This window comes from Podarcis bocagei, assembly GCF_964188305.1.
Source record: "Podarcis bocagei genome assembly, chromosome: 1".
NCBI classification, from domain to species: Eukaryota; Metazoa; Chordata; class Lepidosauria; order Squamata; family Lacertidae; genus Podarcis; species Podarcis bocagei.
Window position 1 is genome coordinate 96,179,148 of NC_138125.1, and position 17,542 is coordinate 96,196,689.

The window sequence follows — 17,542 nt, forward strand, 5'->3', positions numbered from 1 at the left end:
ATATCTGCCTACAAACCATCAGCAACTGATCGATGCAGATACAAGTACACACACTGTGCTGTGTAGATTCCAGAGTTAACAGCTAACTTTGGGGAACTGGTAGTACTACTCTTGGGATCTTTACTGAAGACAGTTCACCCACACACACTGATAGGCTTGGCTTGGTCATGAACACCTTCCCTACTTTGGGGGAGGTTAGCACTGACCCATAAAAAACCACTGTGTAGCATGTTTACCCTAGAGAGGTAGCAATGACAACACAGGGTATTGCAAATAAATTTATTTACAAAATAATTTTAAAAGGGGGGCGTTGTGCTTAAGCATGCTGCTGGAGATATATACCGAGTTAAAAGGATTAATGGTACATTACAGAGGTCACATCACCAACTTGTGTTACCTGGACCGTTCACCTAGTTTCTAAGGCAGAGATACAGGTAATATTTGTTGAAAACAATACTAAAAAAATAATCCTTTAAAAAAGACAAGAAGAAACGAATCAGCCTTTCTCTGGACTGAGACTAGAGCTAGTGCCATTTAGGTGGCATGTCGATCCTTCAGAAGTGATTAACAGGATTCTTCTTCTGTATTGTGAGCACTCTAATTACTAAACAGCAGTGTCACAAAGTAATGCTCACATTCACAAACATCCGCAGTCTCTTATGGCTGAACTCAGAATCTGTCTCTTGATGACATTTCAAGCCAGGGATTCTATTAAACAATGTAAAAAAAAAAGAAAAGAAAGGAAAATAATTTAACAGGTATAGATGCAGTCACAAGAGTTCTGTTGCCTAGCCATATATATTACAAAACATGCTTGTTCTGTTTCCTTCCACTAGTCACACCTCTACCATTTCAAAGCTAAAAGTTAGTTCTGTGCTAACAAGCCACAAATACTTCATTAAGTATCACTTTTGTTGCTATAATTGTGTTATTAAGATTATCTCCCCTGTTACCTGAACTGCAATGTTCAACACTAGTTATCCAAATTCACCAGGTGTCCCACAGCAAGAGCCAATATTAGAGGCAAGGCAAGGCAGGAATCTGTCCAGGGGATCAGTGCTCTAAGGAAGCTGGGTGTTGACTTTCCCATTGGAGTTCAGTTCCCAGTTACAAATGCTGTCAACCATTCAAGGCTTCCAGAGCAAGAGCTGCTAACCCTCTGGCTTTTTTCTTTGACTCATTGCATGAAAAGCAAATGTCCAAGCAACCGTGGAAAAAGTGAGAAGATATTGTAGTTCTTGTAGCCATCACTCAGGTTCCAGCAATAGCTAAACAGCTCAAGGAGATGGGATATTGCAACTTGGCAAAAAGGGGAGATAGTTTCTAAGCAGTTTACAAAATAAACGGAATCAATGGGCAAATATTTAGGGTGGGTAGGTGGGTGAGAGCACCCTTAATTCTTCTAGCTTTGGAAGTCTTCCCCTCCCCTATGTTGTGGCTTTGTTTTACCTACTGATTGATTTATGGCAACTTATTTTACTCTATTGTATATTTTGTTGTAATAGGTTGTTTTCCGCTGCGGGGACTTTTGTGCTGAAAAATAGTACAGAAAGGAATTGTAGTAGCCATAACAACAACAACAACAACAACAACAACAACAACAACAACAACAACAACAATCCGGAACTGTGAAAGGCACAACAGTGCACTAGAAATGAGCAGCATGAATCTTTACTAAAGCAGCCACTTACATTGTCGTCGTCATAGTCCCGCTCAGGAACGTAAGCCTTGTTTGCTGCACCTGCTTCACGGAAATTGCCTCCTTGGTTAGCTGTGGTTGTGCTGGTTGCCTCTGCAGGATTTCCAGCTTGGACTCTTGGGAACATCCTCTGCTTTACAGCAGGGTTGCTGTAAGAGCCATTTCTAGGAGTTTCTCTTGTGGTTGAATAATCATTTTGTAGCAAGCTCGTTCTTTCAAGTGAAGGCTCTTTATTTCTTCTAGGAAGGAAGGAAGGAAAAGATGAACACATCTTGGTCTTTTCCATACCCTGATTAGCCTTCCTGTATTCCCCAAAATATGGAAGTAAGAGCTAGACCATAAAAAAGGCTGATCGCCGAAGAATTGATGCTTTTGAATTATGGTGCTGGAGGAGACTCTTAAGAGTCCCGTGGACTGCAAGAAAATCAAACCTATCCATTCTGAAGGAAATCAGCCCTGAGTGCTCACTGGAAGGACAGATCCTGAAGCTGAGGTTCTAATACTTTGGCCACCTCATGAGAAGAGAAGACTCCCTGGAAAAGACCCTGATGTTGGGAAAGATGGAGGGCACAAGGAGAAGGGGACGACAGAGGACGAGATGGTTGGATAGTGTTCTCGAAGCTACCAGCATGAGTCTGACCAAACTGCGGGAGGCAGTGGAAGACAGGAGTGCCTGGCGTGCTCTGGTCCATGGGGTAACGAAGAGTCAGACACAACTAAACAACTAAACAACAACAAATTCCCAAAAATGCAAATTGGACACTTTCCTGAAATGAGTGATAATGAATAATCACAAATAGTGCTGCCATGCAAAACAATGGCCAGGCAGGGTGCAGCTGATTGTATCAGTTTAAGATGATAAATGAGTATTTTTGGCAACGGCTGCTACTGGGGATACAGGAGTAGGCCTGTGCCCATCAGGAAACCCAAGTTGTTCTCTTATAGTATTTTGATACAAATGCAATAGGAGAAGTTAGACTAAAGTTACCAGATTTTTTTTAATGAATCCGGGGACACTTTTCAACTTCAATGGATTTTGTATGGGGACTGATTTGTAAATCCGGGGACTGTCCCCAGGAAACGGGGACATCTGGTAACCTTAAGTTAGACTCAAGTGGCCACCCAGTGTTATAAACTTTACCGTTACGCATATTCAGACAACTCAAAGAGCCGTCATTTGTACCTGATTACTTTGTAGATGAGCACTCCAATTAAAACTATAATAACAACTCCACATGCAACAGATACTCCTACGAGGGCTGCCAGGTAAACTGAAAAGAGAATGATGATGATGATAATTTGTTATTTATATGCCACCCTTCTGACTGGGTTACCCCAGTCATTCTGGGCAGCTTCCAACAAATTAAAACACAATATGACATCAAACATAAAAACTTCCCTGAACAGGGCTGCCTTCGGAAGTCTTCTAAGAGTCAGATAGTTGTTTATTTTATTTAATTGCACACATGACCCTCTTGTAATATATACATAACATGTTTTATAAGATGAAAACATTCAGCTATTCAGAACAAATCTGTCAACTTTCAGTTCTCTCAGGTTCTCATTTTTCCAATCTTAAATTCCGTTCTCCACATATTTCCAGAAATTTGTGTGGGATTTCAAAAATCTAATTATGAAAATTACTGGGCATTTTACTGTAAAATTATCCTAATGAACAGGATTTTGTATGCAGTTTTGACCAATATACATATTTTTGCAAGCTATTTTCCTCAATATAGTGCATATTTGTATGTTATTTTCTCTAATATAGGCATTTATATGTACAGTTTACTCTAATGCATGTGTTATTGTACACATTACTAACCTGAAAAACATCACTGCAAAATTTGGAGAAGTGTGAATTTTGAAGGATAGCTGTGTTTCAGTTCACGTATTGTTTTGAAACATGCAAATTCAGTAAGTTTGCCTTTAAACACAAACTGAATTAAATTAAAGGTATATTTATCGCTGTGAATTCATTGTCCTAATTCTGTTACTATGAACTCTGCTCAACTTGCCGATAATGGCTCTGGGCTTTATATAAAAACCACCCCAAATTCATGCTTACCTTCTTTACAGTCTTCCCCAGAGTAGCCAAAAGCACACCTAAAAACAAAGAAAAGGTTACACAAAGTGACTACTGCACATGACATCCAAACTATATGGGGATTGTCCATATGGTGATAGTAACTACCAAGAAGGAATAGAACAGAGGGACTGAAACACTTGTCTTTCTGTAGCTCAAATTATCTTTTCTGGCCATCACAGCCTCAAGAGGCCACTGCCACTCTAATTAACCCCCCTCCAATTTTCTGTGCCCCCCATTTTTTTTCTTTCAGTAACAAATTGGGGGGAATGGAAAAATGGGGGGAGGGGTCCTCAGCACCTCCCCGTGCCTTCACATCTTTATCCTCCCTGTAGCAAAACATCAAAGCACTTAGAGCAGGAGTAGAGAATCATTTCCAGTTCAAAGGCTTCATCCCACATGCCAGTGGCAGGCAGAGCCAGAAGCAAAAAGTGGGAGGAGCAAGAGATGTTCTTTGGGGACAGGTATGGCCTGGGCAGAATCCCGAGGGTCAGACAGAAAGACCTAAACAGCTGCATTTGGTCTGTGGGCCTGAGATTTCCCACTCCTGCTTTGGGAAAGGCCAGGGAGAAGCATCCCCTCTTACTTACTCCTGACATTTGTCACCCTCTTTTTGGAAACCAGACTGGCACCGACACTCTGGAACGTTTTCCGCTGTCATAATACAGTGTTGATTCTTTTCTGGAGAGCACTCAGTGGACTTGCAAACTGCATTGAAAGTGGAAAACGAGAGATAGTCAAATATAGCATTGTACCATACCAATGGAAGTCAAAAGTACTTGCTGCACAAACACAAAATATGTGGCAGGAAAATCACAGTGCAAAACATTTCCAGGTTAAGGGGGATGCAAACATTTATTTTATTTTTTCCTGGAAGCAAATGACAAGGAAAGGAGAGCTCAATTTCTGCTATACTCCACTGGAAATGAATATGTAGGGCGAAATTGGGAAGACGAAATAAACAGCTTTGTAAATTCAGCTATAAACCCCAGACATGAAGGGGGAAAGTAAGAGAAATGCTATGGGATAAAATATTCAGGGTGGGTGCAATTCAGGATGAATGCTCAATAAATAGGTAGTCTGAAGGAGCCGAATGACGGCTGAAAGCAGAGATGAGAAGGGTGAGAAAAGAAAGCGCACACATCTGTGATAAGGCCTTACGTAAGCAAGCTTTGTCCTCAGGATTCATCTTGGCAAGACTTGGACGACATTCACAGGTAGGATGAGAATCACTGTTTGTGTCGCTGCATATCGTAGTTTTTCCATCACAGCCGTAAACAGCACACTGTGATAGATCTAATACGGAGTGCAACAGCAGAGAGAGCAACATCACTTTAAGCAACAGTTATTTCTATATGTTAAGCACAACTTAACAGCGGAGTCTTTCAAGGAAGGAAGCAATTAACAAGGGCAGCTGGCACATGTGTCTTCAGTCAGTAGCGGTTGGTGGTCGGTGTGGGGGGTGGAGTGGCATTGCTTACCTGGCTTCCTAATATCCTCACTATTTCCCCATCTCAGGAACTATCAGTGACACTCAGTGTTAGGATGCCCGGTGAGCAGTGCTGTCCTGTTGACTGCTACTGCCTACAGCTGTGGTGGGCAGAGCCTCTAGAGCTTATGTACACAGCACCTGCATGAATGTAAAGCAGCAAGCAGGGCGCTTTAAACTTTGGTCACTAGCAATTAGTCTCCAGTATTTTCTGTGCTCTAGGGCACCAAGCAAGTTAGGCTGTATTTTGGAAAAGGGTACCCTCTGAGCTTCACTTGTCAAGCAAACTGGAATAAACCATTGGCTGCCGAGCCAGTTTATCAGCCTGAGTAACTTGTAGACAGTAGTCTGTCTTCTCTCCTGGCTGTGACCTCACATTTGCCTCTGGCTCTTGGATCCTCATCGATCTTATTTAGTGCCTGCCCTCTGGCACAGATGTGGCCATTTTGATTGCTTTTCTGACCATGTACCTGCATCTCATCAGTGCCCCATGTGACCCTGTCTTGGAGCTAGCAAGGTCTGACAACACACCAATGTGTCAAAGACATTGTTCCAGTAGATGCCTTCATCCTGTTTACTGTTCTTTGGCCTGTCACTATGGTAATTATTTGTCCTCCAAACCTCAGGTAAAACATCTAACAATATACTGCTTTGGGGGTGAAAATATAGGAAAGATACTTAACTCTCAGATTAAGATTGAAACTTTCCGGTACAACTGAGAGCAGCAGGAGATTTTGTGTAAGATCTCACATACACACCCACTAAAAACTACTATTAACATAATAATAATTTAGACAGCAAAACAGGTTCTGTCACAGAAAGTCTTGGCTTGAGAACAGCATTGGCATGCTATTGGGAATTATAGAACAGCAGCAACTGGGGTTCTGGGGTGCAAAAACTTATCTATAGGGAGCAGCAGTATAATTCTGTAACTGTCAAAAACAGTACAATTACTTTATCCCAACCAACAGGAAGAACTTGGGGTTGGTTTTTATATATATATAGGCAGGAAATGAACTTAGTGCTATTGCTGTTTAATGTCCTCCCTAAGAGGTGGAAGAATTAAATTCACCTATCTCTGCTAGGCTGGACTTGATTGACTGGTCGCAGTTCATCTCAGCAATTAAAGTAATAGGTATCTACTACTGGGAAGAATGGGACTTTGGTCTCAAGAGGAAGGAGGAACGAGAGCATTCCATTCAGCAGAAGGAGCACTTTGGGGATAGGGATTTCTCTATAGACTACTTAGTAATAACACTGGTGTAGGATCATGTAAGGATTCTGAAAATATAACGGTACTTACTCCGATCGAACTTGATGGCATTCGAACTATTAACCTTCTCCATCCATACTTGAGGTGTTACTTTTGTGTTTATATCAAACAAATTGATTAACGTAATGTTGACGTTGCTTGCGGCTTCGGCCTTACTCAGCCTTTTTGATGCTTGTGTAGATTTTCTGAAATGTATATACATACATATCTTAGAGATACGTTAGCAATATACTCTCTGTGTGTGTACACACACACACACACACACACACACACACACACACACAGAGTATATATATGGGTACCTTATGCCCTTGGTCCACCCAAACACTATTGTAGACACCAGCTAAGTGACCTAACATATTATTCATTAGATGATGCCTTATGAGGGGCTACCCCACATTTTGTTCAAAAAATTGCTTTGCCCAGGTAAGTACCATAGAGTTATCAAAATTTTCAAAAGTAGAGAGTCGGTGGTTTGGCTTTTGAAAAACGGGGGTCCTCAGTAATTAGCTAATTGGGAACCATTGCTCTAGAGTACTAGCAACCTTGATTCTTCCAAGTGTGGCTCCTTATGTAGCCAAAATGATGACACCATCCAAGCCCAAGAGGGAGGTATCTGCAGGATAGGGGAAACTCCCAAGATTTGCAAAAGTGGGGAAAAAAGGTGTTTAGAAAAAGAACCCTAATTGTGGGGCGGTGGAGAGTCTGGTGAAGACTGAGCATGCTTACTGGCCTCAAAATACTGGCTGACAGTCCGAGATAGAAAACCAGAAAACCCGGGGGGGGGGAGGGACAGAAAGGCATATCCTTGAAAAGGGCATGAGCTGGAATCCTAACTAGGAACATTCTACACTGCAACATTTTGTTGAAGGCCCTACTGGCTATGTATATATTAAACTTGCCATACTTACTTTATGCTTATAATGACTGTTTCCTGGTAACTTTTCTCATCTTTGAATATTTCACTGAACTGTAAAACATGAATAAAAATAAGGATCAGTTTAAAGGAGGCAGAAAACATAGAAAAACAGATGGGGGGGGGAATGACAAGTGCAAAACTGAATCCCAAAGCAGTAGCCCATGTACCCCTTCCAGTCCCCTATTTCTTAGAGGTCTCCCATGGACCAGAAGCACAACTTGTGAGTTGTGTCAGTAATGAGTCATGCCTCCAATGCAGTAGGCACAACTCTATGGAACCCCCTCTCATTAGAAATCAGGCAGGCACAGTCCCTGCAAAGTTTCAGGTTATAATGGTTTTTATTTTATAAGGCATTTGGAACTCTGAACATTGTTTGAGTGTTTCTGTAGTCTGGTGTTTTGATCTAAGTTTTAAATTTTGTTGACAGTAGGTTTTATTTAGAACTTGCACACCAATCTCTTGAAGCAGAAGCACCTTGTGTTTTAAGTGCTCTTGAATGCTTAGTTTTTGGAACAAACAGTAGCTTAAAAGTTCCTCTTTCATGCTGCTTGGGCACCTCTAGGGTGCTGGAGGCAGGGAGCCTGCTACAGAACGAGCGATGGGTCTTCAACCCCCTGCAGCCCGAGAACACTATACAGTGGTACCTCAGGTTAAGTACTTAATTCATTCTGGAGGTCCGTTCTTAACCTGAAACTGTTCTTAACCTGAAGCACCACTTTAGCTAATGGGGCCTCCTGCTGCTGCTGCTGTGCCACAGGAGCACGATTTCTGTTCTCATCCTGAAGCAAAGTTCTTAACCTGAAGCACTATTTCTGGGTTAGCAGAGTCTGTAACCTGAAGCGTATGTAACCTGAAGTGTATGTAACCTGAGGTACCACTGTACTACTGCTTGCAGTAAACAACTACCAGGAAGGTAGCGTAGAGGCTCTACCCTAGCCAGCAAACCACTTCTTACAAGATGGCAACTGACACATTGCAAGCAAAGACAAAACATTTACAGAGCTCACTTGTGTGGCGCTCTGAGTAGTTGAATATATATTTATGTCTTCAATCCCCTTACCCATTCTTCTACAGTGGTACCTCAGGTTACATACGCTTCAGGTTACATACACTTCAGGTTAAAGATTCCGCTAACCCAGAAATAGTGCTTCAGGTTAAGAACTTTGCTTCAAGATGAGAACAGAAATCGGGCTCTGGCGGCGTGGCAGCAGCAGAAGGCCCCATTAGCTAAAGTGGTGCTTCAGGTTAAGAACAGTTTCAGGTTAAGTATGGACCTCCGGAACGAATTAAGTACTTAACCTGAGGTACCACTGTACATGTTTCCCAAGGCAGTACTCTTTCATTTCCACTCTTGCCTCCATATTACAAATTAATTTTCAGATGTGATGTACTAGATAGGAAGAAAACTGGGAATAAACTTCATTTGCATGTAACAACAAACCCTGCTTGACCATGGTTTTGCTCAATGCAAACTGAGTTGCTGAGTAACTCCCAGATGTTATGTTAGCTCTAGAAACGGACCACCATTCAGCTTCATTCAGATGTACTCATATACTGATTTTAAATTATGTCATATTATTTATTTTATTTGTATTGCTTCTTTTATTTCTTATATTGTGTTTTATTGTATTAGAGTTTGAATTCCATGGAATGTAAATGACAATGCAATACCATAAAAGAAGCAAGGAAACACTATTTAAAATCATACCGGATCTAACATAGTGCATTACAATTTGTACAACGTGCAACTCACAAGTGGTGCATCAAGAGAAAAGAGTTTTGTAATTGCTGCTCTGGAAGCACACACAGGTTTTAAATGATTAAAAAAATTCAGCAGAATGTATGTGCAAAAATAAAACTGATATTTACACATGTATCTGAACTGCCCATTGGATTAGTTTCCTCCCCTATTTATGTTCAGTGGTGTCTTGTATAAATTGATAGTGAGGTTTGCACCATTTCAGAACTTCATCACCTCTTCCAATCAAGTCAATCACCAAGTGAATAATCAAAGGGGGAGCTGGCTTGTGGGGCAGTGCAGTCTCTGCCATGGCCAGGAGAGGGATCAAGTGTTCCCAGGGCTTCCTTCTTTTGCATGGCCCAGAGAGATCTTGAGAAGGGGCAACAGGCTCTTTAAAAGGAATTGTGGGTCCTGACCTTGGCCGCCTTCTTTTCCTTTATTTTCTAGAACTTCATAACCACTTCCAATCAGTCTTGCCTTACAACCACTAGGTTTGATTGGGTACAAACTGGCCCTCAAATTTGAAGGCAATTCGAAGGAGTTTTTTTATGCGTGGAAATAGCCGAGATAGATCACAACGCTGTAGACAAGAGTATCATTTTAATACAATTATTAAGTGGCATTTTCTGGGTATTAAGTAAGCTTGCATTACACAAACTTGTTTCTCAACTATAGGAGAAAATGTCAGTTTAAATAAAAGTAGTATCTGCACATGCAGACAAAATCTGGTTATAATGTGTATGTCAAAAAGCACCCTCAGTGAACTTTTTCTCTATGCAGTTTAATCATACTCGCTCTGATATATCTATGAACAGCAAGAAATATCTATATGCACCTATGTCTTTAAAAGAAAAAGATGTAGAGCATTAGTTTATAACAAAGAGGATATACAATGAAAGAAACTTACAATGTTGGTGACACTGTGGTATAAAGCTGCATAAACTTCAGAATGAATATTTTCCATAGCTTGATCATATGGTTGCATCAGAATGAATTCTCCTGGAAATACTTTGCCTAAAATTACAATGGATCTTATATTAGTCATATAACGTCTGGAAAATCAAAATGCTAGACTTGCAATTTGTCAATGTATGCTTTTTTTGAAAAGGATATAGCGTCCTGGGTTAGACAAGAAGCAGAAAAAAAATTCATGATTCTAGGATTTGTGTTAACAAAGAGAGAGAATGCTAGGCATTGGTGAATGGATGCATATTAGTGTTTTCTTCAGACATAGATAGGTAGCCGTGTTGGTCTGCCATAGTCAAAATAAAAAAATTCCTTCCAGTAGCACCTTAAAGACCAACTAAGTTAGTTCTTGGTATGAGCTTTCGTGTGCATGCACACTTCTTCAGATTGGTCTTTAAGGTGCTACTGGAAGGAATTTTTTTATTTCTTCAGACATGTTCAGCATTCACTAAAACAGAAGCATCATAACAGAAGCATTTCTATTCATTTGAACAGAGCCACACAAGAGATAAATAAATGCATAACTCACCTTGCTGGCAACCTGATGTGTTCATATAGTAAAATCCATAAGGACATTGGCATGAAAAGCTTTGGAACAGATCAATACATACAGCAGCGTATTCACATGGTTGGTCAGCACAAGTAGGGGGTCCTAAAATGAAAACCATAATGAGAACAAGGATTTCCACCCCTCCTTATAGATTATACATTAGTAGAACTTATAAAGCCCACCAGATCCATTGAGAGTGCACAATGGGGCTTCCTCCCCTCTCCTCCACTGTACATACCCCTCACCAGCCTCATATCTGCTTCAAAGAGTTGTATGACACACACACCCCAAGCAGATTTAGAGGATGTGTCTGTTAGGATTCTTTTCCCGTGTATCACATGACGGTGTATGTTTTAATTCCACATTGTGGGAAGTGACGGAGAAAGGATGTTTGGATTACTGTGTTTCCGTGATGTAATAATAATAATAATAATAATAATGATGATGATGTAGGACATTTGTCCTTTGTTCTTTCTCTTTGCTGTCTGATACTGAAGAGGAAGGAACTGAGTTATGATGCTCCGAGTGTGTATATGTAAATAAATGTAGTTTAGCCAAAATGCTGCGCTACTGAGTCTGTACGCTGACTGCCTATACTCTGCTGATCCTGAAGTGTGCTGATTCCTCTAAGGTATCAGGCGCTGTGATGTTTGGGCTGGAGAAAGATTTTGAATCTCCCAAATGAACAACCAGGAGTGAGAGAACATGCCAGTCAGGCATGTGTGTCTGCCAGACTCCTATTCGTGTGTAGGACCTCCTGACAGTGCCTGGGGACGGGGAGAAGAGGGAGAAATATTCTGTCGCGAAAGCAGACATCCTTGGCAAAGTAAGCTTTGCCATTTAGTTAGTGTCTGGTTATTTTGAACAAAAAAAGCCAGGAAGCAGTTGTGTAATGATTACCTGATGTAGTTACTATTCCTGCAGTTGCATTTGGGGAAGTTGGAGCATCCGTTGAGTTTGTGAGCATGGAGACACTTGATATTTCTGTGGGCATGGAGACATTTGATGTGTCTGTGGGCGTAGAGTCACTCGATGTATCTGTGGCCGTGGAGACACTTGATGCTTCTGTGGGCATGGAGACACTTGATGCTTCTGTGGGCATGGAGACACTTGATGCTTCTGTGGGCATGGAGACACTTGATGCTTCTGTGGGCATGGAGACACTTGATGCTTCTGTGGGCATGGAGACACTTGATGCTTCTGTGGGCATGGAGACACTTGATGCTTCTGTGGGCATGGAGACACTTGATGCTTCTGTGGGTGTGGAGACACTCGATGTTTCTGTGGGCATGGAGACACTTGATGCTTCTGTGGGCATGGAGGCACTAGGTGTTTCTGTGGATGCTGTGGTATTTGCTACTCCTGAAGGTAAAACAAATAAAGGGGAGAAAAGCACCACATCTCTGTGTGTCTAATCTATCTATCTATCTATCTATCTAAACAACAAATAGCAATTACTCACAGAAAGAGTAAGAGAACTACTGTCATAAGCAAGTACACTTATTCAAATCTAGAATAATTAATGTAGCGTCATTTGTTTCGGCCATAGTGGAGTTTTGGTTCACAGTTGTGGTCCAGTGTTTAGGCCGTACATATTGTCTCTAGTGGGCTGTGGGAGTGGGCCTCAAGCCTGCATGACTCCCACCACACAGGCAGCACTTTCAGAGCCTCTGGATGTAAACACCTGTATGAAGAGGCCCTGGTCCCATGTGATACATATGCTAAGGAAAAGGAGTGGACAGATTGTCAGAGTGGGGTCTACTCATGTACATATATATGCACATTGGCCACAGTTCTCACTGAAGGCTCTGTGTGCAATACTGGAGGGTGAGTGAGCTGAGGCCTTGTCATGTGTAAGAGCCAGACTTCAATTAAAATGTATTTATAAAATATTTTACTCCAAAATAATGCTCAAAACAAAAACAAAAAATAGACTGTGGAGCAGTCTAAAATAGACAAACTGCAAAACATTTATCAAATCATTAAAAAACACACCCACCCAAATATTTGAAAATGTAGAGAACAAATAGTACTCAATTACAAATTATATTTCAAAATTTCATGCCCAGGACAGATGTACAAAAACACAGTAACATAGGAAGCATATATTGAATCAGACCACTAGTGCATCTAGCTCAATATTGTCTACTCTGTGCTAACTGGCAACAGCATTTTCCTAGCCCTACCTGGAGATACATGCAAAGCAGCTACTCTAACTAGTCTATTAGAACAGGTTGGCCCAACTTTTCATACTAAGTGCGCCACAGGTGTACTTAGACACGGAACCCACAAGCCACACACTGCCTTGTCATGCAAGGGGGAGAACAAGGCCAAAATTTGACATGCCCTTCCCAGCCCTTGTGTTGCCTTTCCAAAGCCAGGTAAACGAGGTGCTGGGTTTGGGGAAGGAGGTGTGAGGCTCTGGCAGGTCCTAGAGCCCTCTCATCTGCTTCCCAAAATTGGGAAAGCACGAACTAGGCCTTGAGAAGGAGGTGGGAGGACTCTAGGACCCTGCCAGAGCCCTCATGCCTCCTTCCCAAATCACAGTGGCTGAGGGCCACTAAAAAGACTTCAAGGGCCACATGCAGTACCACAGTAGATGAAGCAAATATGTGACCTTCCTCGAGATATGTGGAGCCCAGAACTGTTGCGGCTTTGGAGGATAAAACCACCCTGTTGAAATAGTCCTGGAAGTCATTTAGCAGGCTGTTGAAAATGTCGGGGTACAACTCAGCTTGCACTATAGGCTAATATACCTGCATGAAGAGGCTAGATAGAGAAGAACCTCCAATTTTCCTAGACTGCCCTTATGCTGATCTCAGGTGCTAGGCAGCTCATTTCCTACTTCCTACTTCTTCATTCTTAGCTTGTTAAAGGAGCGATCTTTTGTGTGCCCTCCTGCTGAGAACAAAAAGCAAACATGGCTCCTTGTATATTTCTATCTTAGCTAGAAAGAACTTTCCTATCAAGTATAATGAATATACTATCCTGTAATGAACCTGGCTTTGTTATTTTCCTAAACTCAAGACTCTCAGTGTGATTTTATCCAGGGTAAAGTGTGTTCCTTCAGCAGTGATTCAGTATAAAATTCAGCATCAGTATAGACACCATTGGTAAGGAAAGGAGTTGTACGCGCTCTGAGGCTGCCTCCAATAAAAGCTGGACTTAATAATTCTGCACAAGATGCAGGTTACAAATCAGAACAGTTCTACAAAGAGTAGTAAATTTCAATAATCAAAGTGGAAGGCTACCAAAGAATGAGTAACGGTAGAAAGTTCTGTATCCTGGAGAAAAGTGTCACTATGACATTAGTCAGAACTGATCAAATGTTATCTCACCCACAACTGACACCTCAGAATCAAGTAGCAAAGCTGATCAAAGATCACATTTGTGCTGCGCATCTAATCAGATCTTTTCTGAAACCCTGGAGAACCACTGCTATAAACAATACTGAGCTGAGTGGACCAGTAGTCTGACTTGCAAGTGAACTGTGACACATTTTATCAAAGGGGCAATTAAAACCAGACTTCTTCCAATATTTTTTATTATTATTTAAAAAGACTCATTTTTCTCAGTGTGCCCTGATTTTATTCCCTATATAGTTAAGAGACTCTGCAAGACCACACCCAATTATATTATACTCATATTAAGAAGAATGACTAATAAACACATGATACCTGTTTATAACTAGAAACAAACTGAGATCTCCTAATCTGATATTGGCACACAAGGATGATGTAAACATTCTAACTGACTGGAGAGAAAGGTGCATAGTTCTCTGTAGTCTTAAAAATCAGCCTTGTGAGATTTTTCACAACTCAGTGTGACAGGACATGGAGGAGAAGCAAGATAACACTGTCCATTGTCATGAAATTTGTTTAGCTTTTTACACAAATGTTTCTCTCTTTTTCATCATGCAAATTACAACTCTAAAACTGGAACTCACAAGAGCTGACATTAATATTATTGTCAAGTAAATTTGGACAATGTAAATATCCGAGAAGCCAAATTTCAAACTGGATGAAAAGATAAAGCTTAATTCACAGTATAGTAGTTCTGTTATATAACTTGGATGTGAAGTGTCTGTTATAAACTGTTAACCTGTTCCAGCAAAGGAGATTTACCCCCTAGAAGGAAGCTATTGCATGCATCACTGCCACAGGTGAAAATTCTCATCCCTATCTGCATTCTGATGATTTTCCAGGTCCCGTTGAACTGACTGCATGTAGCTTTTTAATCCAGATAACAATGCACAGTACCATCTGGGGTCACTTGGGGTCACATATGCGGTTACTAGTTGCATGCAGCTACAACTGGAGCCTATATACATATTTTTTGTTTCCTTCTGTCTCGAGAGACATTGCAATGTGCCTCCTGTGGTGAATCACACCTCTGCATTAGCAGCACTGAAGTGACCTCCCCAGAGCAGAAGCCTGGGCATGTATATGGAGGTCCTGGGCTGCCCAGATGACAAGACTTGGCTTTGCAGATGTAGCCCAAAGGCAAGGAGAGCAATACGTCTGGCACCAGCTTAGCTGCAGGAGTTGCCAGAAGGAGGCATACAAGGCTCTATCCAACCGTCTTAGGGACTCCACTCTGGATTTGTGTAGGGTTCACTCCTTAGCTTTTTCTTCTTCTGACGATATCCCATAAGGCAGTGGAGGTTTAGGATCAGAGTTTTCCTTCTCCTAGATGGGCTACCCTCCCTGTCTGACAACCCCATCTGCCCCTCACTTCCCTTTACATCATGTGCAGAAAACACCTTCCTGACCATTGGACCCACTATTGGTCTCCTCTGCTCAATCTGCAAGAGCCTGTCTTTGCTTGCAGGGAAAGTCCCTAATTCACCGAAGGTTTGAGACCCATTGGCTACCCTCACCTGGTTTAGCCAGGGGTAGAAACTCAGTATGCGGATGATACCCAGCTCTACCTCTCTTTCAAATCAGAACCAGTGAAGGCAGTGAAGGTCCTGTGTGAGTTTCTGGAGGCAGTTGGAGGATGGATGGCAGCTAACAGATTGAGGTTGAATCCTGACAAGACAGAAGTACTGTTTTGGGGGGACAGGAGGCAGGCAGGTGTGGAGGACTCCCTGGTTCTTAATGGGGTAACTGTGCCCCTGAAGGACCAGGTGCGCAGCCTGGGAGTCATTCTGGACTCGCAGCTGTCCATGGAGGTGCAGGTCAATTTTGTATCCAGGGCAGCTGTTTACCAGCTCCGTCTGGTACGCAGACTGAGACCCTATCTGCCCGCAGACTGTCTTGCCAGAGTGGTGCATGCTCTGGTTATCTCCTGCTTGGACTACTGCAATGCGCTCTACGTGGGGCTACCTTTGAAGGTGACCTGGAAACTACACCTAATCCAGAATGCGGCAGCTAGACTGGTGACTTGGAGCGGCCTCCAAGACCACATAACACTGGTCTTGAAAGACATACATTGGCTTCCAGTACGTTTCCGGGCACAATTGAAAGTGTTGGTGCTTTAAAGCCCTAAACGGCCTCGGTCCAGTATACCTGAAGGAGTGTCTCCACTCCCAACGTTCTGCCCAGACGCTGAGGTCTAGCGCCGAGGGCCTTCTGGCGGTTTCCTCGCTGCGAGAAGCCAAGTTACAGGGAACCATGCAGAGGGCCTTCTCAGTAGTGGCAACTGCCCTGTGGAACACCCTCCCACCAGATGTCAAAGAGAAAACCAACTACCAGACTTTTAGAAGACATCTGAAGGCAACCCTGTTTAGGGAAGCTTTTAATGTTTGACAGACTATTGTATTTTAATATTTTGATGGACCCTGCCCAGAGTGGCTGGGGGAACCCAGCCAGATGGGCGGGGTATAAATAATAAATTATTATTATTATTATTATTATTATTATTATTATTATTATTATTATTATTATTATTTATTCTACTGGGGTTGATGTGCGGGATTTCCATATAGTCAGAAGTACAACCCCTTTCGATTGCTTAGCTAGTTACTTAAAAGGCAAAGTTCTGGCCTAAAGCTTCAGATGTGGTTAACACAAAACAGTTAACTGAAAAAATAAGAAAGAAATTGGATTTCATTGCAAATCACCACGACTGCCGTTCATAGATCATGGATTAATAATTGAAATGCAGAAGTTGACAAATCCAGTCCTTCTAAAGAGAAGGAAAGGAACCCAGAAATACAATGGGTTTATCCCACCCACATAACTGGTATTTAACCATCTTTCAGAGAAAAGGTTGCCACTTACCTGCCTCTATACAGAAGATAAACCATACAACGGTGAGGAGAACACAGCCTTTCATTGTTGCAGTTGCTCCCTGCTAATCCTACAAGGAAATGTTTTCTCCCCTTCGGGTTAGTATATTTTAGATCATAGTTACCAGTCCAGAGGTCAACTTTTTATTGACGTCAGAACTGTGAATGGATTCTATCGCTTAATTTATGGCTGGTGCCTTACTAAATGTTGGGATAGTGTTTACGTATTACGCATGCTCCCAAAGACCAAATTGATGGTGGTTTAAATACTGTTTTATTGGTAGTATATACCAATATTTTAGGTTTTTGTTGTTGTTTTTAAAAAAAAACTTGATGACTTGATGAAGAAAGCAGGTATTAAAATACTGTGATACATCAAACATTACACGGCCCTGTTGATTCTAGGTAGCAGGCAAACAAAGCAGAAGTTCACAAATCATTTCTGTAGATAGTTACGGTAAAACCCTTGAGATTTTAAAGCATATACCTGCACCAGAGCATTATGATAAAGAATATTATACCCTGTCCCATAGCATATTGAGTCTGGTAGGATGTTTTTTTCCAAACACATGCAGAAATTCTGGTGC

At 41.7% G+C, this 17,542-nt stretch overlaps 1 protein-coding gene across 1 annotated transcript; it reads right to left on the minus strand.

Annotated features, from left to right (window-relative positions):
* Positions 1-590: 590 nt before the first annotated feature.
* Positions 591-17,077, minus strand: MUC13 (mucin 13, cell surface associated). Its single transcript, XM_081188754.1, has 12 exons — positions 16,948-17,077; positions 11,624-12,085; positions 10,703-10,825; positions 10,115-10,221; positions 7,459-7,517; positions 6,578-6,732; positions 4,947-5,081; positions 4,376-4,493; positions 3,768-3,805; positions 2,883-2,970; positions 1,692-1,938; positions 591-708 (listed from the first exon to the last, which is right to left on the minus strand). The coding sequence occupies exons 1-12, from the start codon at positions 17,000-17,002 to the stop codon at positions 670-672; spliced, it is 1,626 nt and encodes a 541-aa protein (XP_081044880.1). The 5' UTR covers positions 17,003-17,077; the 3' UTR covers positions 591-669.
* Between the last annotated feature and the right edge of the window lie 465 nt (positions 17,078-17,542).

Excerpts from the sequence above, each read along its gene's own strand:
- MUC13 (XM_081188754.1), bottom strand. The coding sequence starts at position 17,002 with ATGAAAGGCTGTGTTCTCCTCACCGTTGTATGGTTTATCTTCTGTATA. Across the intron at positions 10,222-10,702 it reads CACATCAGGTTGCCAGCAAG|GCAAAGTATTTCCAGGAGAA; the intron begins GTGAGTTATGCA and ends TTGTAATTTTAG. Across the intron at positions 709-1,691 it reads GGGACTATGACGACGACAAT|AATCCCTGGCTTGAAATGTC; the intron begins GTAAGTGGCTGC and ends ATTGTTTAATAG.